Source organism: Pelodiscus sinensis, chromosome 11 (assembly GCF_052426305.1).
Source record: "Pelodiscus sinensis isolate ZL-2025 chromosome 11, ASM5242630v1, whole genome shotgun sequence".
NCBI classification, from domain to species: Eukaryota; Metazoa; Chordata; order Testudines; family Trionychidae; genus Pelodiscus; species Pelodiscus sinensis.
This window is the reverse complement of record NC_143062.1, coordinates 13,070,894-13,096,724: the sequence shown is the minus strand read 5'-3', so window position 1 is coordinate 13,096,724 and position 25,831 is coordinate 13,070,894. Positions and strand designations below refer to the sequence as shown.

The window sequence follows — 25,831 nt, the reverse complement described above, 5'->3', positions numbered from 1 at the left end:
GCGTGCCAAGGTTGATTTCTTTGAATGTGAGCACTTCTCAGGAGACTCACCCCTAGAAGATGAATGAGAGCGCTTTATGGCTTGATCAGCCATATTATCTGAGGGTCTCACCCCTGAGGGAGCCGACTTCTCAGAGCCTGCAACAGACAAAAGCTGCCGAGCGACAAAGAGCGTTCAGGGTCAGCTGTGGGCCATACCACTTTCTCCATTTACATAAATTTAAGCTGGAGTTCTCTGGCCTTTCTGGTTCTCGCAGTCAATTTTTTGCAGTGAGGGCACTTGTCTGTTGAGTGTCCTTGCCCGAGGCACCGCACTCACTGAGCATGGCCATACAATATGGGTATCGACAACCTATATGTCAGACACCACAAAGCCTGGTGAATCAGGCATGTCCTTATACCGCATTAAAAAAATAGTTCACTGACTAGAGAACTTTTTTTTTTTTTAAACTGAAACACTTAATTACTAAATGGTAACTTATAAACACTAAATAACTAACTACAGAAGTAATCTAATAAATTCAAAAAATTTTCAAAGAGTATGGAGGGCACCTGCAGGTTCCGACTATGGCCAATGGTGGCAGAGGAGGAACAAATGGGTGGGTTGGTCGGCTGCACACACGCAGTAGCCGTTACAAACAGCGTGCACCGACTGCCCGCATGCACAGCCAACTGAAGGCACTGCTGTCTTAAATCTCCGACTAAAGGTGCAGCAGCACGAAAAACATCTAAGGTTGAGCACCCACAGGGACACTCTTTGAAGAACTACCTTCTGTGCCTCATTAACCAGTTTATTCTATGTAGGTAATTAAAAGTAAAAGCAGGATATTTTCCTATGTAATATTTGAATATGAATTTTCATCTTGACAAAGTGAAATAAAGTATAAGAATATACACATGCTTCAAAAAGGAGAGAACTAAACAGAATGACACGGAGACCAAAAAAACCAAAATTCCAGTAGGGACTTGACATTTAAACAGGTAACAGGCCCATCCTTAATGGAGGTAGTTTTTGCCAAAATACATTCTGAAAAACTGCTACATTAATGCTTCAAGAATTAAACCAATTTTTCACTACCAGATACTAGGAGATGTTTCATCTTCCTTGGATGGATCAGTTGTTTGCCATGGAGACAAGATAACAGATTAAGTGGATCATGGGTGTGGTCTAATATGGCCGTTCCTGGATTTACAAAGGCCAATTGATTAACTCCTAAGCAAATCTGTCCAAATCTTCTAGTCTTGGATAACTTAAGCAAATTGGGGAATGTAAAAGGATAGAAAACATCCTTTAAAGAAAAAAAGAAAGCCATTGTGAACAAAATCCTTTTAGCCCAAAGGGACATACAGAAGAATGTTAAGTCATTTTATATGCCCAATACACACAAACTAACAAATTACACAATGTAGAAAGGCAATGCATGCGGAACAAGCCTGGATCCTGGATATTTGTTCCATTTACCACTTAAAATAACCAGCCCTATTGAGCAGTAGAATACAACATTTTTCTTTGTCATGAAGCTGACATTTCTTGATCTTCAGAGATAAGGAGGAGCTAGAGCACTCAAATGCCACAAAGATGGGTGTTTATGAATAATAAAGATCTAACCTATCTCCACACTGGTCTCAAGGAATGGGCAGGGCAACTGCATCTACAAATAGAAGTTTGGGCATTCACCAGAACACAATGCTTTATAAGCAGTGGATTTGCCATTGTTGGCTTGCAGTGAGGGAGCACTGTGTCTCTGTAAGGGCCCTTGAAGTCCATGGGAACATGCTCCAGATCAAACAATAGAATGAAAGTTTGTTTTTACTTACAGCACCAAAGTAAGGGGCCTGATGTACAACTCCTGTACCTTCTTCTTCCTTCACATAGTTGTCTGTGACCACAGTAAAAGCACCATTGTTTTTATACTGCAACACAAATACTGACATATTACATTCTTTTTTGAACATATAGGAAAGTAGCATTTTTCAAAATGACTGGAAAATGTGCATTTAAACAGGCCAACTTAAGTTAAAAAAGCTGCATTAGCTTGAACTATATTTTAGTTTGATTTATACATAGGAATAGTCAGACATTTTTAACCACTTCTCTTAGATGAAATCTCAAGCCATTCTGTTTACGCAGCTCCAAGAGTGTAAGTCTAAAGCTAAGACACCTGTTGAAAACTACATAAACTGCTCTGATGTAATCATATGCTAGGAGACTATAAATATAAAGGATCCTATAAACTAGATACATAGTAAAGGAAGCCTCTCCCCATTTACAGACATATATAAACATGTGCATATAATTATTTATAAACAAACTCCATTGTTCCAAATTACCATAAAAATAGGGGGAGTTGCTACTAAATGTTTTTAAAAGCTTCAGAGGGGTAGCCAAGTTATGGACTAACAGGAAAAACTTTAAAAAAAAACAAATAGTCTGGTAGCCCTTTAAAAGGGTAACAAAACATGTAGCTTTCATGGACATCCAACACTCCAATATCATGGTGGTATCATGGACATCCAACACTCCAGTCATCTGAAGAAGTGGGAGTGCCCACGAAAGCTCATGATACCATCTACATATTTTATAAATATTTTGCAGTCAACTTAAAGGAAAGCATGAAAGTAAAAGTTTAGGATGATATATAACATTAAGTTTGAACTTTCATGATAGAAGAAAATTGTGAAGGATAACACAATCACTTGCTATCTGTTCAGCATGCTGATAAGAATAATACGCTATTCTCTCTTTTAGAATGATCATTCTTTTCATCTCTGAAGTAAAGAGACAGCATATTTAAAAGTAACTGAAAATGAACTATTCTAATGATCACAACTGAAGCAATAATTTGTCACCAAACAAAGTTTTATCTTGGTCTGAAGAGAGATTTTTGAGAATGAAGAAGCAATTCTTAAAAAAGCTGGAGTACATATCAACTAATAAGGAGCATCAAGCTGCAGGGAGGCTACTATACAACACTACAACAAGCTAGTGCAGATCTTATCTTTATACCCTTCAGTCCAGTTGATAGCTACAAATATGACTGCTGATAGCTACAAATATGATTTCAACCTTCTTTCAAAAATACATCTACTCCCCATGAGTTGATGAACTTTCTTTACCTCTGCTGACTTCAGGAACTGACTGCATACACCAGCTATACTTTATGTAAAATAATTACATATCAGCAATGCAGTACTTTTAACTATTTGTATCATTCAGCCAAGTTCTAGCAAGATATTCATGTACTTAACTATTGTCTCCATAACTTATTTCTGTAAGCACATGACTTGTATTAAACTATGGTCTCAGTACAATAAAATATGTACTCCTGCTTTAAGTGCACCATAGCAAGACATTCATAAAGACTGGAAATGTAAACAGTTAGAGCAACATAGGCTCCCCAAATGAAAAAGCTCAAACAATCTTTAATTTCAAAGTCATCATCCTTCCACTTCTGTGTATGGAATTTATGATTTTAGAAGACAGAGAATGAGGATGCTGACCGAAACTCAGTGGAGTTTCACACTGGTGAATACTGACTGTTCATTACAGTGTATTCTGAAACCCCTGTTCTCAATCATCATCACCAGGGTGTGTACTGTGTAGTGATATGAATTATGAGCATAAAGAAGGTAAAAACAGAAGTAGCCAACTTTCTGGCATAGTAACAGTGCTCTCTGTAGAAAAGCATGAGGTGAGAGTATAGTCATGTTACTGTAATGTGGGACAGTAAGTTTGTTAGAGGAAATACAGGCCTGAGATTTAACTTGGTGTTTTATCTATTCTCCCCATAACATTCTGACAGCTGGTATTTTATTTTATTTTAATAAATAGCCAGTACTAAATCCAATCAAAGTATGGATCTTAAAAATAAATGAAAGCAAATTCTTAAGAAAACACAATATTCCTTTTGCTGCTATATCAGTGGGAAACATTGATCCAAATGTACAGCTATTTAAAATTGCAGTCTTTTGGTTTTAACATGGTTATCTGGTTCTGTGTCTAAACACAAAAAACGTATCTTATCTTACCTTAATAAAATATTTAAATAGTGGTTTATATGTCTTGCCTTTAAGAGCAATGCCAGGAAACCTATGTAGAAAGAGATGTATATGTAAACGTAGTAACACACACTAAGTTGCACTAGTTAACTTACAAAGACTAGATCTAGAAGTACCATTTATCTTTTTAAATGTTTTTCATACTGAAACCTGATAATATGGGGTAAAGTACTTGTTTTCCAAATAGTTAACTTCCTACTTCTACCTTTACACTAGATGAAAGCCAAGATATTTGCTAAGCAATTTTTAGTAGTGGCAAACTGTTAGCCCCACAACAAAACACGCATTTATAAATTAATGCATGAGCAAAGCATAAACCAGTAATCCACTTTGTAATGATAGGACCTCCAGGAAATAAAAAAAAATAAACTGGTTAGAGTGGAATTCTGTAATACAAAGAGTGCATACTGTACTGGTATTTACAATAAGTAACTAAACATTGACCCAAAATGACTAAGTGTAGAACTCCCAACTGAGAAATGTAATCTCTTGACAGCAGCAGAAGAGGATGAGAACTTAGGCTGTCTGTCTCTACACCGGCATGATCTCGCACAAAAGCAGCCGCTCTTGCTGCCTGTCTACACTGGCCACGTGTTCTTGCGCAAGTAAACTGATGTTCTAATGTATGAAATCAGGGCTTCTTGTGCAAGAGCTCTGATGCTCCCGGTCAGGAATAAGCCCTTTTGCACAACTGCTCTTGCGTAAGAGGCCATTGTAGACAGGCAACATGAATTTCTTGTGCAAGAAAGCCCTATGGTTAAAATGGCTATCAAAGCTTTCTTGCGCAAGAGAGCATCTACACTGGCATGGATGCTCTTGTGCAAAAGCACGTGCCAGTGTAGATGCTCTCTTCTGGAAGATTTTTTGCAGAAGAACTCTTCCACAAAAGCGTTTTTGCGCAAGATCACGCCAGTGTAGACATAGCCTTCGAGTTCCAAAACAGATTATTTTAACATACTGGAAAACAGTTTAGAAAGCATGAAGGTGTGAACTATGCAGGTGAAAAGCAGTTGTAATACACAAGGAGGAAAATCTGGGAAACTAATGAAACTCCCACTATTAAAAACATCTAAATACTTAAGTGCCAATATATAAAAGACAGATGCTTAACTCGCTTAAGCTTTTTCTGCAGTTCCATAGAAAAATCATGTATGCGCCACTTCTGCTTTAAATGTATTTTCTCTCTCAAAAAGATGTTAATGTAATAAAAAGTTCAATTGTTTTGCAAAAGGGGTAAAATAACTGGATTTACCTAGGTGCAAGACATTTCCAGTTTTGGAAGATTCCTTTTGCAGTAATATCCAAGAGTGCATAGGATAAGATAAGGATGGGCAAGAAAGGGAGGGAGAATAAATGTTTTTGTTATACGGTATGCCTTTTTGTAAAAAAGTTATGTTTTCTACTGGAAACTGTTACCATTTAACAGTTTACAGAAGCTTTTTCCAATGATTAGATTTTATTTTCTATTTTAAACTGTATTGGGATGAATAAAATGAATAAAAAGTCCTTAAAATGTGTGTTGACACTAGCTTTACAAGACAGAGAGTAGACTATCATATGCGAAGGATACTGGGGTGCTGTTTTGGCTTCCAAAAATAGCATTTAGAACTTTTTCCTTAGCTACAATACAAACAGATGCAGCCTCCATACTGACAAAATCTTCCATACAAGCCTAATTTACAGTGATAGATCTCAAAACCCCTTGACAGGCGGTAGCAGGATATACATAAAATGCACTCATATGTTAAACCACTCTGCTAAGAAAGCAGTCCTGGATTCTGCAATTATTTAATATCTTGAAGCAGTTGGTTACTTATTTATAAAAAAATGAAAGTTCAAAAGTGTGCAATCATTTGTGTACTTGCCTGTCAAGTATCACATATTCACTTTCAGATTTGTACAGTGCTACCAGCCTGGCTTCCATCATAATATATATCTTCCCTGTGGCACTATCTGAAAGGGAACAAAAACAATTAATAGCCTGCTTTTGCACCTTTGTAAGAGTTACCATTTTACACAATAAGACATTTGATCTAAAACTATCCAGACTGCTTACTAGACACAAATTTCTTACTTTGCCCCAAATATATATTTACATCTATTTGATATAAATATATTGCCAAGAGCTAAAATTGAAGTCGGCATTATCTTGACATCTGCATTAGCACAAACTCTCAGAATGGTAGAGCTTATGATTCCAGTACTTGACCTGCTGCATTGACTTTTAGGAATCTTTATACTGAAATACCATGAGGCATTTACGGATAGTTTGCCCACTGTTCTTTCTGCCAAGGGAAGTAAATCAGACAGGTGCAATACAGGCAGGTAAAACAGAGGGCAAACAATTTACCTAAACTATAATGAATTAAACATCAACTAGTGAGTCAGTGCTTTACATGCCAATCACAATCTACCCCATTTTCCTTCATTTGTGAGATTTATTATGACAACATGAAATTATTCTTAGATTCTTTTTTCTTAGATTTAAAAAAGGTAAATAGAAAGCTTTAGGTAATCAAAAGTGAACCTTTATCAAGAATATGGTCAATTTTTTCCCCATCACTAACTCCTATACATTTACATCAACTTTTCATTCCCAAATATACTATTTTATAAAGGAACATAAGTATCTTTATCCCCCTTTCACAGATGGGGACACAAACGCAAAAGTGATTTTCCCACAGTCAAACAAAAGATCAGTAGCAGAGCCAAGAACAGAACATAGGTCTGACTCTCAATCCAGGACTTACCCTATCCAGCTGGCCATTTTACCGCCACCTAGGTTAATTTATTAATTTGAAGAATCCCGTATAAATCCTAGAAGTCCTGGACTGGGAAGACACTAGCAGTAAGCACCTACTCATGTAGATCAAACAACATGTTGCCATTATGGCAGAGACTGTGGCCAAGATGTGTTTTAGACACAGTGAGAAAAAAAGGCTTCTGAACACCTAGGCTACGTCTACACTGGTACCTTTTTCCGGAAATGCTTAAAACGGAAAACTGTTTCGTTTTAAGTTTTTCTGGAAAAGGAGCGTCTACACTGGCAGGCTGCTTTTCCAGAAAAGCCCCTTTTCCGGAAAAGCATCTGTGGCCAATGTAGACGCGCTTTTCCGGAAAAAAGCCCCGATCGTCATTTTCACGATCGGGGCTTTTTTCCGGAAAAGACTACTGGGCTGTCTACACTGGCCCTTTTCCGGAAAAGCTTTTCCAGAAAAAGGACTTTTGCCCAAGCGGGAGCAGCATAGCTTTTCCGGAAAAGTAGCTGATTTCTTACAGTAAATTGTCACTACATTTCCGGAAAAGCGACTGCTTTTCCGGAATAAGTGGCCCAGTGTAGACACAGCCCAAGTGTTTTCGTAGTGCTCACTCATTTTAGGAATTTAAGGTCCAAACAGGTTTTTTTTTAAATATTCTGTGAAGACTATTCTAATTGAGGGCATGTTCAGTTGGTTTCTAGTTACAATAAGCCAGTATTTCCTGAATTAGATGTTCCTGAAAAATGAAGTAAATCCCACTCATCTTTCTGAGACAATGTCATCTTTAGGTTAAATCAATTTTGTACATATGGCTGTTTAAAGGGCTTAGAGGCAGCAACAGCTTCAACATTTCTGTATAAGAATCTTTACAAAGGGGAGAAAACATTTTTCAACAGTGCATTTGACAGCACATTATGTATATTTAGTAACACTATTCCGCCAGTGTAGTCAGTAAGCAATTTGGAGGGGAAATTTAGACAACAGACAATTTAGGCAACTGCAAAATAACTGGAACAAGGTAGGTGTTATGCCTGAAACTACTTAACTCTTTTTGAGCTGCATAGGTTTCAAAATGATTGGGTATCTTAATACTTTGAAGTGGTCAGCAAAAAAGACTTAAGGAACAAAAATGAGTTTATCCAAAAGCCTCTGGCTGCGTCTAGACTGGCATGATTTTGCGGAAATACTTTTAATGGAAAAGTTTTTCCATTAAAATATTTCCGCAAAAGAGCATCTAGATTGGCACGGATGCTTTTGCGCAAAAAGCATCTGTGCCCAGTATAGATGCACGTTTGCGCAAGAAACCTCCAGTGGCCATTTTAGCCATCGGGCTTTCGTTCGCAAAAAATTAAGGTTCCTGTCTACACTGGCCCTCTTGGCCTCTGAGCGGGAGCATCAAAGTATTTACACAAGAAGCACTGAATTCTTACATTAGAACGTCAGTGCTCTTGCGCAAATTCAAGCGGCCAGTGTAGACAGCTAGCAAGTTTTTGCTTGCACAAAATCTCACCAGTCTAGACGCACCCCCTGTGTTTTTAGCAAATGGTTGATTTGTCTCCTACTGTTTTGCATATGCATGTCTTAGACATGCATAAATTAAATTTAAATTCTATGTTAAAGTGAAAACTAGCTGTACCATTTCACCTACATTAAAAAGCACCAGAGGTAATCTGAATTCACTGTATTTGGTTACGTATGCCACAAATATAGAAAAGGTTGGCAGTTTTGGAAAATCTGCACATTTCAATGCAAGAGTGACTGCTTATATCCAAGATCATGTTCACAGTTTTACAGGGTATCACATGGTCCAACTACAATAAATATTAAGTTTCTGCTAATGTACATTTTAGCAGAACAGGGAATCACTAGGGCTAGGTCTACACTACAAGGTTTTTGCGCAAAAACGCACAAGGAATAACTCCTTTTTGCTCTACAGCTCTTGCGCAAAAAGGCAGGTGTGGACGCTCCACAGGGGTTTCTCTCTCAAGAAACCCCTATCGGAAAAAGCACAGGTGCTCTGATGGCCATTCTGAGAATGGCCATCAGAGCTTTCTTGAGCAAGAGCGTTCATGCAGTGTAGAAGTTCTCTCGTGCAAAAGCACATTGCTTTTGCGATGCACTTTGAGGTCTGAACACGCTTTTGTGCAAGAAGTTTTTATGCAAAAACTTGTGCGCAAAAGGCTTCTTCCACGAAAACCCTGCAGTGTAGACGAAGCCTAGGAAAAAATACATTACATGCATGCATATTGCAAGGCATTCAGATTTAAAAAATTATTTTCTGAAAACGATACAAGAAATAAAGGATGAAGATAATATTCTTCTGACTCGTGGGAAGTTGGAGCTGTAAACTCTGACAGATGGTGAGAGAAGAAGCAAGTAAAGCAAGACTATTTTGTTCATACATCCTACCCACCTGTTGTACATGAATTCTCTTTTAAACTTTAGGAACATGCTGCAGTGCATCCAGAGTCCTTGAGGAACAGGCTACCTCACACACTGACCTGAACTAGCCTAATATGTTCTGATTCTGCTCATCAAAGACAATGAGATAGTTTGGTCTGAAATGGTCGTGAAGTGGGGCAAATCAGAGAAATTGACAGGCATGAGAAGAGTTAGGATTGCTTGGTTTAAAACTCTCTGGAAAGTGATGGAGGATTAACTGGCAAGGTAACTAACACCTATATTTAAGTATCAGAGGGGTAGCCGTGTTAGTCTGAATCTGCAAAAGCGGCGAGGAGTCCTCTGGCACGTCATGACAAAGTGGGTCTTCGCCCACGAAAGCTTATGCTCCAACACTTCAGTTAGTCTATAAGGTGCCACAGGACTCCTTGCAACTTTTACCCATATTTAAAAGTCTCAAGAGGGGTAGCCATGTTAGTCTAACTTTAGAAAAAAAAAAAAGTAGTCCTGTAGCACCTTAGAGACTAACAAAAACATTTTTTTAATTGTATGTGTGCGTGCGCACACACACACAAATAATCATGAGCTTTTGTGGGCAAAACCCATTTCTTTATCTGAGGAAGTCTCAGATAAGGAAGTGGTTTTGCCCACAAAAGCTCATGATATTATTTACTATCTATCTATTTTATTAGTCTCTTAGGTTTACAGGACTACTTGTTTTAACACCTATAAAGTATACCCCCCCTCTTGCTCACTATTTAGTAGTATCCACATTTATAATGTAATTGCTACCTCTTTAGTACTCATGTAATATAGCTATAAATGTACTCTTTTGATTGTAAGATGAATGGAGATTTCAGTAACACATAAAACTGGATTCATCCTTCAGCACACCATAGTCAATTCCAGTGAAATTGCTCCATGTTGAAAGTCAAACAGATTTGTTCATCACAGTGAACATGAGTCTAATGGAACTACATTATCACTTGTAGTTCCATTGGACTCATACATTATCATATCATGTTAGCACTTGCCTTTTAATTTCACATACTGCAATTCTGGGTTAACACAGAGAGCTAAGTTACTAGGAAGGGTCCAGGGCGTAGTTGTCCAAGCAACAAGGGAGACGTTTTCATCTTCATCCAATGGGAAGCTCACAATCACTGAAGGATCTTGAACATCCTTAAAAGAAACAGTGATGGGGACAGGGATATGAAAAGTATCATTGTGAGTTGGTGAGAAAACAAACCCAAAGACAAGCAGTGACAGCTATTATCGCTCAGTTACACGGTTCCTTTAGCACCCTGCAACCTAACTTGTCAAAAAAGGCAGCAAGAATAATTACAGATGAGGACTAATTTAAGTATGCATCTCCCCTTCTCCCAAGTAGGCTACTTTCCCAAAAATCACACAGGTCACAACTGTCTGAACATAACTATAGAGTTTTGTTTTTAAACACTGAGAGTTGGGTGCCCGACTCTCTCAGATGCCTTGTATAATCTTAGTTTGGGATTATCAAAACATATTCCAAGATCAGAACTGGTTAAAGGTCTTCTTCATAGTTTAATAATTTTTTAGCCGCAGAAACCTGGACTTCACCATTCCCCTAGTTTGTGCCAGAGGATCAGGACTTGGGAGAAAAGGCTATTGCTTGAGAAAATTTCCTCCTGGCAGGCAATTATTGTTAACCAAGGCACATAAACAATATGCCCTCAAACGTATTAGGGATGGACTAGCATAACTGTTTAAACAAATAACCACTAAGCTCATGCTTATTGGTTACCATTACGGCTACACACTGGCTCCCTGGGAGCAAGGCCAGGCAACAGGAGTAGGGTCAGGAGCCAGTAAGCCAACTCCTGACAGGCACCAGCTCTTAGGAAGCTGGCTGCCACCCCAGCTGGGCAGCAATTGATGCCCCAGGAGCAGGGCAGGAGGCGGAAGCCAGTGTTCACCAGGAGTTGACTTAAAAACTGGCTTCCAGTGCACACCACCTCCCAGGAAGCTGGCTGCTGCCCAGAACTGCGAGCTCTGCAATATAAAGCTTTATACTGCAGAGCCCACATCATGTAATCGCTAAGATTTTCCATGGTTACAGAGTTACCTAATTAACCACTTTTTTTAACATCCCTAAAACATGAGTACAAGGATGTTTAAAACATATTACACAACTTTCTTGCAGAAGGCTTTCTACCAGTCAGCCTCCAACAGTCCTTCCTTCAATCATTAAAAATGAATCACTAAAATAGCCACCAGACATAGTTTCTGTATTATGAATACTATTAGACTGTGGAAGACCTTAAATAAAGTTATGTCCAGAGTTTTTCAGGATTAACATTTTACAGAATATTTACAAAGAACATTTTCAACAGGCAAATATAAGAGCAAGTACAGGCAGTCCCCGGGTTACGTCCAAGATAGGGACTGTAGGTTTGTTCTTAAGTTGAATTTGTATGCAAGTCGGAACTGGTACATATTGTAGGGGAAACTCTAGCCAAACATTTCTCCAGAGCTCAGTTTTATTCTCCCACACCTCACTTCCCTCAGTCCTTTATTCTCAAGCTGAAGTGTCTGCTGAGAAAAGCCGCTCCGTGTCTCCCTGGTCTGCTGGGGGAGGGAGGGAGGGCTAGCTTCACGTCTCCCTGGTCTGCTGGGGGAAAGCAGCTAGTGCGGGTTGCCTTCAAACTCCAAGTATAAAGAGGTGTCAAATTGCCAGTAGTTTTCTTTTTCCTTTCTTTCCTGTTTTTTTAAAGGGATCCATCAAATGTAAAGAGATGATGCGAAGTAATTTATATAGGATCATATTAACTATGTATATGACTTGAATGCAAAAATGAAAGCCCATTTCTCTTGTGTGTTTTCATACAGAGATACTTATGGATGGATTCTGTGCTTTTGACAGCATATTAGGTACTGAGGTAAAAGGACAAGGAAAACGCGGTTATTTTATTCATTTATATTTTTTCTAAGTATGTGCTCTCTCGTACAGGAATTACTTGAAAAAGTGGATGAACCAGCTTTCTGCTAAAAAGCAATTTTACTGGAGGAGGTTTCAGATTTGTTAGCCAACCTGTTGATTATTTGATTTTAATTGTATTTATTTATGTAGTAAGGTTAAACAACAGGGGCTCTCAAACATTTTGTTCCTATTCAGAACAAAACTCCACAAATTTCAAAACTCTCCATAAAAAGCATTGAACCATGCCTCTGGGACATTCTCCATGGTAGGCTGCCCCCGAACCTTTAAGCAGTCCACCTAACAAGCTGCTGGTGACTCGCCGCGGAGGATGTGCCACGGTCCCGCCGCCCGCGTCCTCCATGGCGAGAAAAGCCTGGTCTGCTGGGGGGGGGGGGCGCTAGCTCCGCATCTCCCTGGTCTGCTGGGGGGGGCACACTAGCTGCTGCCCCCCCCCAGCAGACCAGGCTTTTCTCGCCGCGGAGGACACGGGTGGCAGGACCGCGGCGCGTCTCGGCGGTCCCGCCTCCCGTGTCCTCCACGGCGAGAAAAACCGCTCCATGTCTCCCTGGTCTGCTGGGGGGGGGGGGGGCGCGCTAGCTCCGTGTCTCCCTGGTCTGCTAGGGGGAAGCGCCCCCCGCACCGCTGGAGGCGGCGACAGTGGAGGAGGCACCCCACACTAGCTTCGTCTCCCCTCCCCCCCCGTTCGTAACTAGGGATCCGACGTAAGTCAGTCAGATTGACATATCCCGGGGACTGCCTGTATTACTCAAACCCCAAAATTTCCCAAGCAACAGCAGTTGTGTGGTTAGAATGTGTGTGAAAACAGATTTACTATACCTCTGTAGAGCTTTTTACCTAATGATAGGCTACAGAGATGGTAATATGTTTATTACAAAACTAAAGAACTAAAAGTAATAGCATTATCAGACTCCATGATACATTTTTAAAGTGGTGTTTGATTACCTTTATAAGTCTCAAAATGTGACCATTAATCTTTCCTACATACTTCACTGGGGGTGTTGCATTGCTTACCTAATGTTTGCATGATTTTGCAAATAAATATTAAATATTCAGTGAATACGTAGTAAGCACAGGTCTTCCACTGTTGCAGAGGTGGGTAAATACTGGCCTGTACATCCGATCTTGTGGGCCACCACCACTATATTTACCTTCCCTACACAGATGTATGCCATCACAGCTCCTTTTGTCCGTGGATCACAGTTTCTGGCCAATGGGAGCTGTGGGAAACAGCATCCTGGTCCATGCCGTTTCCTTCTGTTCCCATTGCCCAGCTACAGCAATCCATAGCCAATGGGAGTTGTGACCGCTGGCACATGCAGAGGTACAGGTAAATACAGTGACAGCAGCCCATCATTGCTACCATTTCTTGCCCACCCCGTATTAGTGTTATGATCTAAACTTGATAGCAAACTGAACAGAACAGGAAGGGTCACAGATCTAACAGAAACCATCAAGTAAAACAAAATGGATATCTGAATTTATGTAGGTAAGCAGATCACTTTTCTTTCTAAACCATTGCTAAAACAACACACCTCTTCCCCACTGCAACATGGCACTAGCTGGCCCTGGGCCATTGGAGCTACTGCCTTGTAGATGAAATATGAAAACCTGAATATGACCTCTTCTGTTTGCACGAGAAGGTGTATTACCTATGAAGTGCCTGACAAAAAGGTACACGGACAATGTCCTTTTGCCTATCTAAAATATCCTTAGTTTCAATTAAACAATTTATTCTTCACTGATCAACTCATTAATTGGGATTTTACATCCCTAATAAAAGATCCTGTTGTTCAGGCAACTCAAAAAATTCCTGGCATTTTATAAGATCAATCTTGATACATTTACAAATAAAATAATTGCTTAGTATTTCTCTATTTCTTTACTCTGACACAATACAACGACGGTTTTATTTTTCAAATTGTGAGAGGCTGCCACATCTAGGCTTCAATTACAGTTTTTGTTACACACTAAGACAGGTTTTTATACAATACCATTAAACAACATGCTTCCACTGTAGAAGTTCATGGCTCCATTTCCTGCCTTCGTTTCCTAAGGAGTAGCTTTACTATGGCACAAAGAAGGCAAAGGAGCAACAAGTGGAATTTATGCTGCAACACGAAATATCAGATCACAGGATTCAATTCTCTACCCAAAACTCATCTGCGAAATTTGGTGATTTATAGGTGTGGCTGCTGAGCTTACAAGCTAGATCTCCCTAGAAGAACCAATTTAATAAAGAAGGAATCCTCTGCTTGGGCAAGCAGGAAAAGTGCTGCGTAAAATATTCACTATGTAAGCCCACCACAGTGAAATACTTAGAATGTATGGGAGAGAAGTGGAGCAATTTCCCAGATCAAAAACTATGAGAATGGTAAAAGGGGCAACAAATAACGAACAAAAGGAACTGTCAGAAAAATATCAGAACAGGACACATACATGACTAAGCCAGTTCTTTACTAACTCTATTCTATCAGTTTGGAGTATGTCAATAAGTCTATATTCCATCCATCTGAAGAATTTAAGGTTTCCAATCCAAAACAGACATCCGCTCCAATGTAACAGAGCAGTTTCATGAGTCAGATTATTATATAGTCACTAACATACCTTGTAGTTTTGGTGAGACTCAAAATTCGAAAGGGGTGTGTTACATGCTGTTGAGAAAGGCATAACCTTAACACCTCTGTAAACCAGTCCTTTGTCATACAGCTGTTTGAAAACCCACCTAAAAGTAAATAAGGAACAGGTAATAGGAGTTTAAGATTCAAATTAAATGCACCTGTAGCATAGGATTAATAAACTAATGGGAAATTATCTGAAAAGTTCTAATAATTTTCCAACTGCAGACAAATATTTGCTACTTAAAACTCCAGAACTCAAAGTATCTGCATATGTATATACAAATTGTATCTTGGAACAATATAAATACTTAATGCCACTATGACATTTTTGTTGTGAATATTCTTTCAGTTAGATTCAGCTTTATGTCTAGAGAACATAACCTATGAGGGAAGGCTGAAGGAATTGGGTTTGTTTAGTTTAGAAAAGAGAAGACTGAGGGGGGACATGATAGCAGTTTTCAGATATCTAAAAGGGTGTCATAAGGAGGAGGGAGAAAACTTGTTCATCTTGGCCTCTGGGGATAGAACAAGAAGCAATGGGCTTAAAGTGCAGCAAGGGAGGTTTAGGTTGGACATTAGGAAAAAGTTCCTAACTGTCAGGGTAGTCAAACACTGGAATAAATTGCCCAGGGAGGTCGTGGAATCTCCATCTGTGGAAATATTTAAGAGTAGGTTAGATAAATGTCTATCAGGGATGGTCTAGACAGTATTTGGTCCTGCTATGAGGGCAGGGGACTGGACTCGATGACCTCTCAAGGTCCCTTCTAGTCCTAGTATTCTATGATTCTAAGAGACCTGCACAGTTCTCCAAGGGCTCAAACACCTCAGAATCTGGTCCTGTAATTCTGGGAAGTCTAGTTAATTTGTAATTGGATGATCAGCAAGCACTACTTACTTCAAAACCTCTTGAACTCTCCCACTCACACTGTGTTTTCATAACATTAACATTTTCAGTATACACTTCCAGATGAATATCTTATTACCATGCAAGCAAAAACAGATGTAAATAGTATGCTTATGAGACCAAATTGGTCCAGATCATACTGTCTTCGCAACTGGTCTTTTTTTCTGTACACCATCATCTTGTGCTTCAGAACCTATTCATTCATTTAAACAAAAATATTCTGCTGTGATGTTTAAGGTAATATTCAACATGTGAAATGGACCCCAACAGCTGCAGTGATATCAGCCCATAGCCTGAATCAACAGCACTGAGATATGAACGGGCCTACACTGAACCCAATAATTAGAAGTGTCAACTATTCACTGCAGACAGGAGACACATTATGAGGGTCTTCACAATCAGTGGAGAGTGGCATGCATGGCCAAATGGCAGGAGATCAAGAAGTTGAGTGAGGACTTTAATCCAATCCAAGTACCACCAAAGAGGAATTGACTCAAAAGCCCAGAGGCATCAAGCCAAAACCAAGCAATCCAGTTATCAGGAGCTGTGATCCCCTGAAGCTGCAGAGGCACAGATAAATGCTTTTGGGGGGAGGAGGCCTGCCAGGGGATAACCCTGGCAGACTGGATCCAGCCCGTTGGCTGGTATTTGACCACCCCTGCCCTATTGTAATTTTATTCAACTGCAGTAAGAGTTTCAATTTTCTTCAGCTGACAAGTACATAATATTTAGCTTTCAGAATGCATCCCCATTCAGGGCTCTCTGAACGGTGGATATTACAGCTTACACTAACAATTCGTTTAAGGATACAGTAATTTGTACTCAAAGCAGACTGCAGTATAGGGTCATACAAACAGATAATTGCTTGATGCAACTGACTGTTAGCAAAAAATATTTATCACCTCTGAACCATACATAATTGTCTATCAATAAAGCATCACTAGCTAGCTGATGACAAAGTAGACAGGATGGAACTTCTGTTGCTAGCCACTTCCCTACCCCAAACCAGTACTCTAAGTATCAACAGTTTTGCTTAGAGCTAAAAAAAATAATAATAAAAGTTACAACTTGCAAATGGACAGTTCTTCAATTCATCTTTATGTGCCTAAATTAGGCAAAATATATATGGTGGCTAGTCTGAAAGAGGCATAGGCCTGTGATTCTGGCAGTGAGAAATAGCAGTCCCTTCTGGAAAGTCATCAATGCTACAGCAAAGTGTGCAGAAACTTCTCTTCCCATAGGTCACTTTGTGTGCTAAGGAAATAGGTTACTCAACAAAAAATGAAAAAAAATGAAAGGAATATATCAAGAGAAGAGATTTTTTTTCCTGTAACTTTTCCTTCCAAATTTGAAGTGCTCAACTGTTGTTGCACTCCATAGTAATTCAATGGGTATTGCTAAATTAAACATTAGACCAGAGCAAATGTGTCTATTGATCTTTCCCAATCCGTGTTAATTAGGGATGTTAAAATGCAGGTAACTGGCTAACTGTATAACCACTGAACATTTTCAATAGTTACACACAGGGCTCGCCAAGCGGCGGCGAGCCCTGCTCACCAGCTGCGCGGTTCTGCACTCTGCGCCAGCTCTTCTGGGGTGTAGTCTACTCGCCACAGGCAAGTAGATTACATTATTTGTCGACCCCTGGTTACACGGATACATGCAATTGGAGCATGGGGCAGCAGGAAGCTTCCCAGGAGCCGACGTGCACTAGGAGGGGCAAACACCTGCAGCCCTGCGCTGCTGCCTCTGGCACTTGCCTGCTGGCTCCCACCTGCTGCCCTGCTCCTGGGGAGCTGGCTACTGCCCCGCGTTGCTGCCTCAGAATCAGAGGAAGCAGTATGGGGTGGCAGCCAGCCCACCGTGAACCAGACCAGGTGCCGCATGTAAACAACATTTGGGTAACAGATAAGCTCATGCTTATTGGTTACCTGTTTAAACAGCTACAAACTTACATCCCGGGTGGTAATGGGGACTATAGAGGAAGAACACGTTTCTTCATCCTAAAAAGGGATTCATCAATAGAAACAGTTTCCCTTTCAAAACTTAAACACAAGCAGGCATTTAAACAAGTTCCCTGGGATGTCTAGTCTCCTTAACCCTAATGAGTTTGAACCTATTATTCACAACCCTTACTTGTCCCCAGATTTTACTCTATATACCATTGAACATCTTCTGATTGCCATCTTAGTCACCTGGAAACGGAGGACCTAATTCTCAAAAGTTCAGGGCTCATCCAACAATGGGTTTTGCAGGTGCTGAACACCTCTAAGAAGAAGAAGAGGTCTTAGGAAGCACTATATTCAACACACACTGGTTTGTAAGGGGGCACAAGAGTCCCTCTATCTTCTGCTGCTTCTGCACCCACAAACCAGCCAGTGACCTCTGCTTTGGGGCAATCACCCATACTCTTTACTTATAGTACCAGTTCCCACCACCTTGTAGCTGTAAGAATATCAGGTTTTACTAGCTTCTGTTGCCAACAGGGAGCATGGCCTCTAACTTCTTGGCTCCTCCCTTGACTCTTGCCTGGCTTCCTTCCTGCCAACCTTTATGTATACACTGGCTAATGAGGCCAGTAGCTGTTCCCTATCTGCCTCTCAGGCTTGAGCTTACTGTCAGCTTCAATTCCCCTTTCCTGATTGCAGCTGGTGTGATAAAGGTCTGGCTCAGTTTCCTAGCAAGGACACTATCACACTACTACACACATACACAAAACCACCCATCACAAAGCACAACCCAACAGTGGGGTTTGGCATCACAGTTTTGGGCAGTTGAGATCACATTTAACCATAATCCGGCTATCAAGAAAACAGTCACGTATCTGCTTCACAGGAGCATGAAAGCAGGTATCCTGAAAGCAAAGAGTTCTCCAATACTCCTACAACCAACTAGCCATGCAATACATCCTACAAAATGTTTCACAGATGCAATGAAGTTGTCCTGCATACACACTTTCACCATACTTAAAAGGAAAGTAGCTCAGGGAGTCTAATATCTCCAAGGTACTTTTGAGTTCAAGCCTTTGCAGATTTATCATCTTGCCTATCCTGGATCAATGGTCAGAAATTTGAAATCATTTACCATTCTTTGCTCTCAAGACAGCGAAAGCACTCCGCAACACCTATTAGTATTGAAGACAATTCAGGAAACAAGGCCCTCAAAATTATCACAAGCCGACATTATATTCATGGAGAAGTGTTTTTTGTTTTTGTTTTAAAACAGGTCACAAGGACTTCCCTATTACATAGGATTAAAAAAAACAAGGCTTAGGCAAGGAGTTCAGTATCTAACAGAAACCATCAAGTAAAACAAAATGGATATCTGAATTTATGTAGGTAAGAGACCACTTTTCTTTCTAAACCATTGCTATAACAACACCCCCTCCCCACTGCAACATGGCACTAACTGGCCCTGGGCCATTGGAGCTACTGCCTTGTAGATGAAATATGAAAATCTGAATATGACCTCTTCTGTTTGCACGAGAAGGTGTATTACCTTTGAAGTCCCTGAAAAAAAGGTACATGGACGATGTCCTTTTGCCTATCTAAAATATCCCTAGTTGCAACACAGTTTATTGCAAAACAATTCATGCAGAAAAAGCATACATAAAATTCAGCTATATTCAGGAAGATTTCAGAATTAGACACTAGGTGGTGCTACTAGACTATTTGAAACAATCATTGATCCATTAAAAGTGTGTGTGAGAGAGAGAATAGTGATAGAAATGTAGCCGTGTTAGTCTGGTGTAGCTGAAACAAAATACAGGACTATGTAGTACTTTAAAGACTAACAAGATGGTTTAATAAACCATCTTGTTAGTCTTTAAAGTGCTACATAGTCCTATTTTTTTTGTGTGTGAGTGAGTGAGTGAGTGAGTGAGTGAGTGAGTGAGAGAGAGAGAGAGAGAAACACACATGAAAGAGAAAGAGAAAAAGAAAGAAATTCATAAAAATGGCCATACTAAGTCAGACCATGGTCCATCTAGACTAGTTTCCCATCTACCAACAGTGACCAAAGCCAAATGCCCAGAGGGAGGGAACACAACAGGTAATTCTCAAGTGATCCCGTCCCTGTCATCCCTTTCCAAAGGAACAGAAGTTAGGGACACCTTTTCTCCCCATCCAGGCTAACAGACATTGATGGACCAAACCTCCATGAATTTATCTAGCTCTTCTCTGAACCCTATTAAAGTCCCAGTCTTCTCAACATCCTCTGGCAAGGAGTTCCACAGGTTGACTGTGCACTGCATAAAGAAAAAAAAGCTTCCTTTTGTTTTAAACCTGCTTCCTATTAATTTCGTTTGGTGATCCCTAGTTCTAATATTGTGGGAATAAATAAATAACTTTTCCTTATTCGCTTTTTCCATACCAGTCATGATTTTATAGACCTCTATCGTATCCCCCCCAGTCACTGCTTTTCTAAACTGAAAAGTCCAACTCTTTTTAATCTCTCTTCATATGGGACCTGTTCCAAACCCCTCATCATTTTTGTTGCCCTTTTCTGAACCTTTTTCAATGCCAATACATCTCTTTTGAGATGAGTCAACTATATCTGTACGGAATATTCAACATTTGGGTGTACCTTGGTTTTCTATACAGACAGTAAGATAGTCTCAGTCTAATTCTCTATCCCTTTTTTAATAATTCCCAACATTCTGTTTTCTTTTTTGACTGCTGCTGCACACTGAGTGGATGTTTTCAGAGAACTATCCACAATGACTCCAAGTTCTCTCTCGAGCAGTTGTAGCCAAATTAGTCCCCATCATATTATATATATAGTTGGGATTATTTTTCCAATGTGCAGTACTTTACATTTATCAACTTTAAATTTTATTAGCCATTTTGTTGCCCAGTCACTTAGTTTGATGAGATCTTTCTGAAGCTCTTCACAGTCTGCTTCGGTCTTAACTATCGTGTGCTGTTTAGTATCATCCTCAAATTTTACCACCTCACTGATTAAACCCCTTTCTCCAGATCATTTCTAAATAGATCGAATAGGATTGGTCCCAAGACAGACCTTTGCGGGACATCACTAGTTACCTTTCTCAGTTTGGAAAACTTACCATTTATTCCTACCCTTTGTTTCCGGTCTTGTAACCAGTTATCAATTCATAAAGAGACCTTCCCTCTTATCCCAGGATAACTTACTTTACTTCAGAGCCTTTGGTGAGGGATCTTGTCAAAGACTTAGATTTCCAGAAAGCATACTATATTCACAGGATCCCCCTCGTCCACATGTTTGTTGACCCCTGCCAAAGAACTCTAGTACAGCGTTTCTCAAACTGTGGGTACCAACCCCCTGGGGGGGTCATGAGCAACTTAGAAGGGGAAATTAGAGAGGGGTCACGGTATTACAAGTTTGAGAACCCCTGCTCTAGTAGATTAGTAAGGCATGACTTTCATTTACAGGAACCATAATGACTTTTCCCCAAAAAAATATTCAATAAAATTGTCAGTTTCATAGATGTTTACTATTGTTTCAATTAATTTCTAGAGTACTGACATTAGACTTACTGGTCTATAATTGCCAGGATCACCTCTAGAGCCCTTTTTAAATATTGGCATCATGTTAGCTATCGTCCAGTCATTAGGTACAGAAGCTGATTTAAAGACATGTTACAAACCACAGTTAATCATAGAAAACTACAACCAGAAGGGACCTCGAGAGGTCATCAAGTCCAGTCCCTTGTCCTCATGGCAGGACCAGTACTGCCTAGACTATCCCTGATAAATGTCTAACTAACCTATTCTTAAATATCTCCAGAGATGGAGATTCCACAACCTCCCTAGGCAATTTATTCCAGTGTTTGACCATCCTGACAGTTAGGAACTTTTTCCTAATGTCCAACCTAAACCTCCGTTGCTGCAGTTTAAGCCCATTGCTTCTTGTTCCATCAGAGGCCAGGAAGAAAAATTTCTCTCTTCTCCTTGTGACACCCTTTTAGATACCTGAAAACTGCTATCATGTCCCCTCTCAATCTTCTCTTTTCCAAACTAAACAAGCCCAGTTTCTTCAGTCCTCCTTCATAAGTCATGTTCTCTAGACCTTTAATCATTCTTGTTGTTCTTCTCTGGGCCTTCTCCAATTTTTCCACATCTTTCTTAGACTGTGATGCCCAGAACTAGACACAATACTCCAACTGAAGCCTAATCAGCACAGACTAGAGCGGAAGAATGACTTCTTGTGTCTTGCTCACAACACACCTGTTAATGCATCCTAGAATCATGTTTGCTTTCTTTGCAACACTGTCACACTGTTGACTCATATTTAGCTTGTGGTCCACTAGAACCCCTAGATCCCTTTCTGCCATACTCCTTCCTAGACAGTCGCTTCCCATTCTGTGTGTGTGAAACTGACTGTTCCTTCCTAAGAGAAGCACTTTGCATTTGTCCTTGTTAAATTTCAACCTGTTTACCTTTCTCCAATTTGTCCAGATCATTTTGAATTATGACCCTATCATCCAAAGCAATTGCAACCCCTCCCAGCTTTGTATCATCTGCAAACTTAATAAGCATACTCTTTATGCCGATATCTAAATCATTGATGAAGATATTGAACAGAACCAATCCCAAAACAGACCCTTGTGGAAGCCCACTTGTTATACTTTCCAGCAGGATTGTGTATTGTTAATAACTACTCTCTGAGAACAGTTATCCAGCCAGTTATGTACCCACCTTATTGTAGCCCCATTTAAGTTGTATTTGCCTAGTTTATGGATATGAATATCATGTGAGACTGTACCAAATGCCTTGCATAGTTGCACAATCTCACATTTGAGTTCTTTCAGAATTCTTGGGTGAATGTCATCTGGTCCCGGTGACTTGTTACTGTTAAGTTTATCAATTTGTTTGATTCAGTGCAGCTCAGTTAGGTCAGAAGATGAAGTAAACTATACACCAGCAACAAGGCTGCCATCTGGGGTGGGGAGCAAAGGAAACAGTTGTCCCAGGGCCAGTGTTCCCACTAACATTTTGTATCCTTTGGAGTAGTGATGTGAGGTGAGAATATTCTCCGAGAATGAGAATATTCTGTGAATATTCTCCAAAAGATTATTTCCTGAGAATTTATGAGAATTTTCTAATTTTTCCATTTCCTCTTGAAATAATATATTATATTCAACTTTTAGAACACCCTGAATGTTAAAGAGCTTTCTTGATCATTCAAGATAATTTGAGAACTTTATAGGATGTTCCAGAATGTTATGGAACTTTCTAGAACATTCATGAGTCAGGAATTCTGACTGTTATGGAACTTTCTGGAAGCATCACAAAAAGCATATAAAGAGGCAATAACACATTTATTCTCTTTTGTGAAAGGTGTAATTGTGTTTCCATCAGTATGAAAAGAAGAACTAAGCCTAAAAGTGATGTGTGGGATTATTTCCTTCATAAAACAGTTAAAGACAAAGTGTTATATGAATGTAAGTACTACAAGGCTGAATACATCACAAATGCAACAAGGATGAGAAAGCATATTTCCTATTCTTTGAAGTCTCCTGCTTACATCAAGAAAAAGGCAACAAAATTCTCAGAGTCCAGAAGCAGATCACTTCAACCATCAATTGCATCAACATCTATACAACACTGACAGTGCTAGTGAATTTACATAACCACCTTCCACACCTAGTTCAGCCAAGGTGTCTCACTCTATAAGTCGCTACTTTGATTCTATGAATGAAACTGAAAACAAAGTTTTGGATGAATTTTTTACACAAGCTATATTCTCATCGGCAGGGCTCCACAAATGCACTCGCCCGCGGTGAGTAGATTTTGCCAGATGGCGAGTGCAGGGGTGGACTGGCCCAGCCCGCTGGGCCGTTGTAACGGGCTGGCCGAAGCCCACATTACGGGGCGGCATGGCCCCATCCAATCCGCCAGCCAGCGGAGGAGCAGAACGCTGCCGGGGAGGGGGAACCACGGCGATTCTCAGTGCTGGGCTGCCTGCGTGCATCTGCGGCGCGAGGAGGCGGAGCGCCAGCAGACGATAGGACGCTGGCATGACGTGGCCCTACCAATTTTAAAGGGAGCTCAGCTCTGGCTGCGTGTCCCCGGCAGCTGGCTGCCCCTCGCCGGTGAGAGACCGCTCCCGGCCGACTGCCCGGCTTGCTGAGCCCGCCCCACGCCCCATCTGGCTCCTGCCACCCATTCACCATGCCGTCCCTGCATCCCGGATCCCCTGCTCTCCCTCTGCGCCGCCCTTGCACCCTGCACCCTGCTCCTTCCGATCCCTGCTTCCCCCCCCAGCTCTATGCTGCCCGTTCCCTGCACTGCCCCTAGACCCCGATTCCCTCTGCCCCTCCCATTCCCCGCGTCCCATTCCCCATGCCTCCACCGCACCCCGCACACTGCTCCCCCCATCCCTGCGTCGCTCTGCCTCTGTGCCTCCTGTTCCCCGTGCCACCCCTACCTCCCCCCACACTGTTCCCTGCACCCCTCTGGCTCTGTGCTGTCCCTGCACCCTGTTTCCCCTGTGGATTGGAAGTGAGGGGTGCTTGTCCATAGAGAGGGGCTGGACAGGGCAGGGAAAAGGCTGCTGTGACCCAGCAGCAAATAAAAAGGGGGAGTTCACTTGAAGCACCTTTGCCTTTATAGAAAAAAATGAATGAAAATGCAGTTTGCTATTTATAGGGCTAAAATGCTGGGACAAAAATGAAAAAAAAAACATTGCAAAATGCAAACGTGTAAAAGACAATAAATAAAGGGGGTGAATGTTTTGCTTGGCCCTGGGGGAGGGGAAGCGGCTGGTCTGGTCTGTGGGGAGGGGAAAAATATGGGGAAGGGGCTTGTGCTGAGGGGAGGGAAGGAGAAGAAGAAGAAGAAAGGGAAAGGCACCAAGGGACAGGGATGCAGGAGAGAAAAACCCCACGGGGCCAAGTGCAGACAATGAGGAAAAAGGCAGGAAGGGAGGTGTCAGTGGGAGGGGGGAACAGGGTGATGCTGGGAGAAGAGAGGGGAAGGGGACTGGGGGCTAGAGCAGGAGGTGCTGGGAGAAGGTTTGAAAGAAGGAAGTAGCCTCTTACCAAACAAGAAAAACAGGATGTGATGAAAGGTTTTGAAAAAAGAAAAGATATGGCTCTAAAAGACATTCACTATGCTGCAGATATTCTAGATCCAAAATTCAATGGTGAGTGCCTTAATAGAAATGAACAAATACAAGGAACTGAATTTATCGATAAATTAATCACAAGAATGCATGGCACTGATCATTCAGCAAAAGTCATTGCAGAGCATTGTGCTAAGGAAGGTTTTTTGGAAAATCATATGCAACAACATCAGCTGGCTCAGTAGATGCAGTATTATGGTAGAAAGTATTTGCTATGGATCAAAATTAGGGAAAGCAGCGAGCAACATATTGAATATGCCAAAAACAACGGCAGCAACTGAAAGAAAGTTTCAGTACTTATATATCATTCATAATGCAAAAAGAAACAAGTTAACACAAGAAAGGGCAGGCAAGCTGACATTCATAGCCCATAATATAAAGCTTCTTAAAAACCCAAATGATGCTCCGTTGAAATCCCCAAGAGAAAAAAGGAAACAGAACCAGAGAAATGAGGGAAAAGAAATTGATAATGCTGAAGAGAAAGAAGAAGTCAAAGAAGAGGATATGTATGAGGAAGAAGAAGAGATAGAAATATATGGGTCAGAAAGTGCAGATTCTGATTTGTATTCAATCCAGAAAGCTAAAAATATTTGTATCCTGCAACAGAAGATTTGTAATAAAAGCTCTAGTAATTTAAACCTCTGTCTTTTTTTCTTTACTTTCCCAAATTTTCATTTTAACAATTGGAAACTTTCATAATTCTTGAAGTTTTATTAAAGAAAGATGATATTATAAACAGTAAAAGTCTTTAAAAACTATTTTTAAAGTATTTAAGAGAAAATTCTCAAAAATTCTCACATTGGAGAATATTCTCCAGAACATTCGAGAATATTCTCCAGAACATTCGAGAATATTCTCCAAAAGTTTATCCCTGAGAATTTAACATCACTACTTGAGAGGACTGAATTTTCTTATGTGCAACACCAATATTGAGGTAGCATGTGGAAGTATACCACCAGAACAAAAACCTAGATATAAATACATATTTTAAACAGTCCAGAGGTGTG

The 25,831-nt window shown here is 40.5% G+C and overlaps 1 protein-coding gene across 1 annotated transcript in view; it reads right to left on the bottom strand.

The window, feature by feature from the left end:
* The window catches only part of IARS1 (isoleucyl-tRNA synthetase 1), a 211,581-nt gene that overhangs the window by 154,554 nt on the left and 31,196 nt on the right, over positions 1-25,831 (bottom strand). Inside the window, exons 7-11 of the mRNA XM_075939706.2 lie at positions 14,802-14,919; positions 10,248-10,399; positions 5,924-6,007; positions 4,029-4,089; positions 1,818-1,913 (exon numbers count right to left, since the gene is read on the bottom strand). Of these exons, the coding sequence (XP_075795821.2) occupies positions 1,818-1,913; positions 4,029-4,089; positions 5,924-6,007; positions 10,248-10,399; positions 14,802-14,919 (511 nt within the window). The remainder of the gene's footprint in view (positions 1-1,817; positions 1,914-4,028; positions 4,090-5,923; positions 6,008-10,247; positions 10,400-14,801; positions 14,920-25,831) is intronic.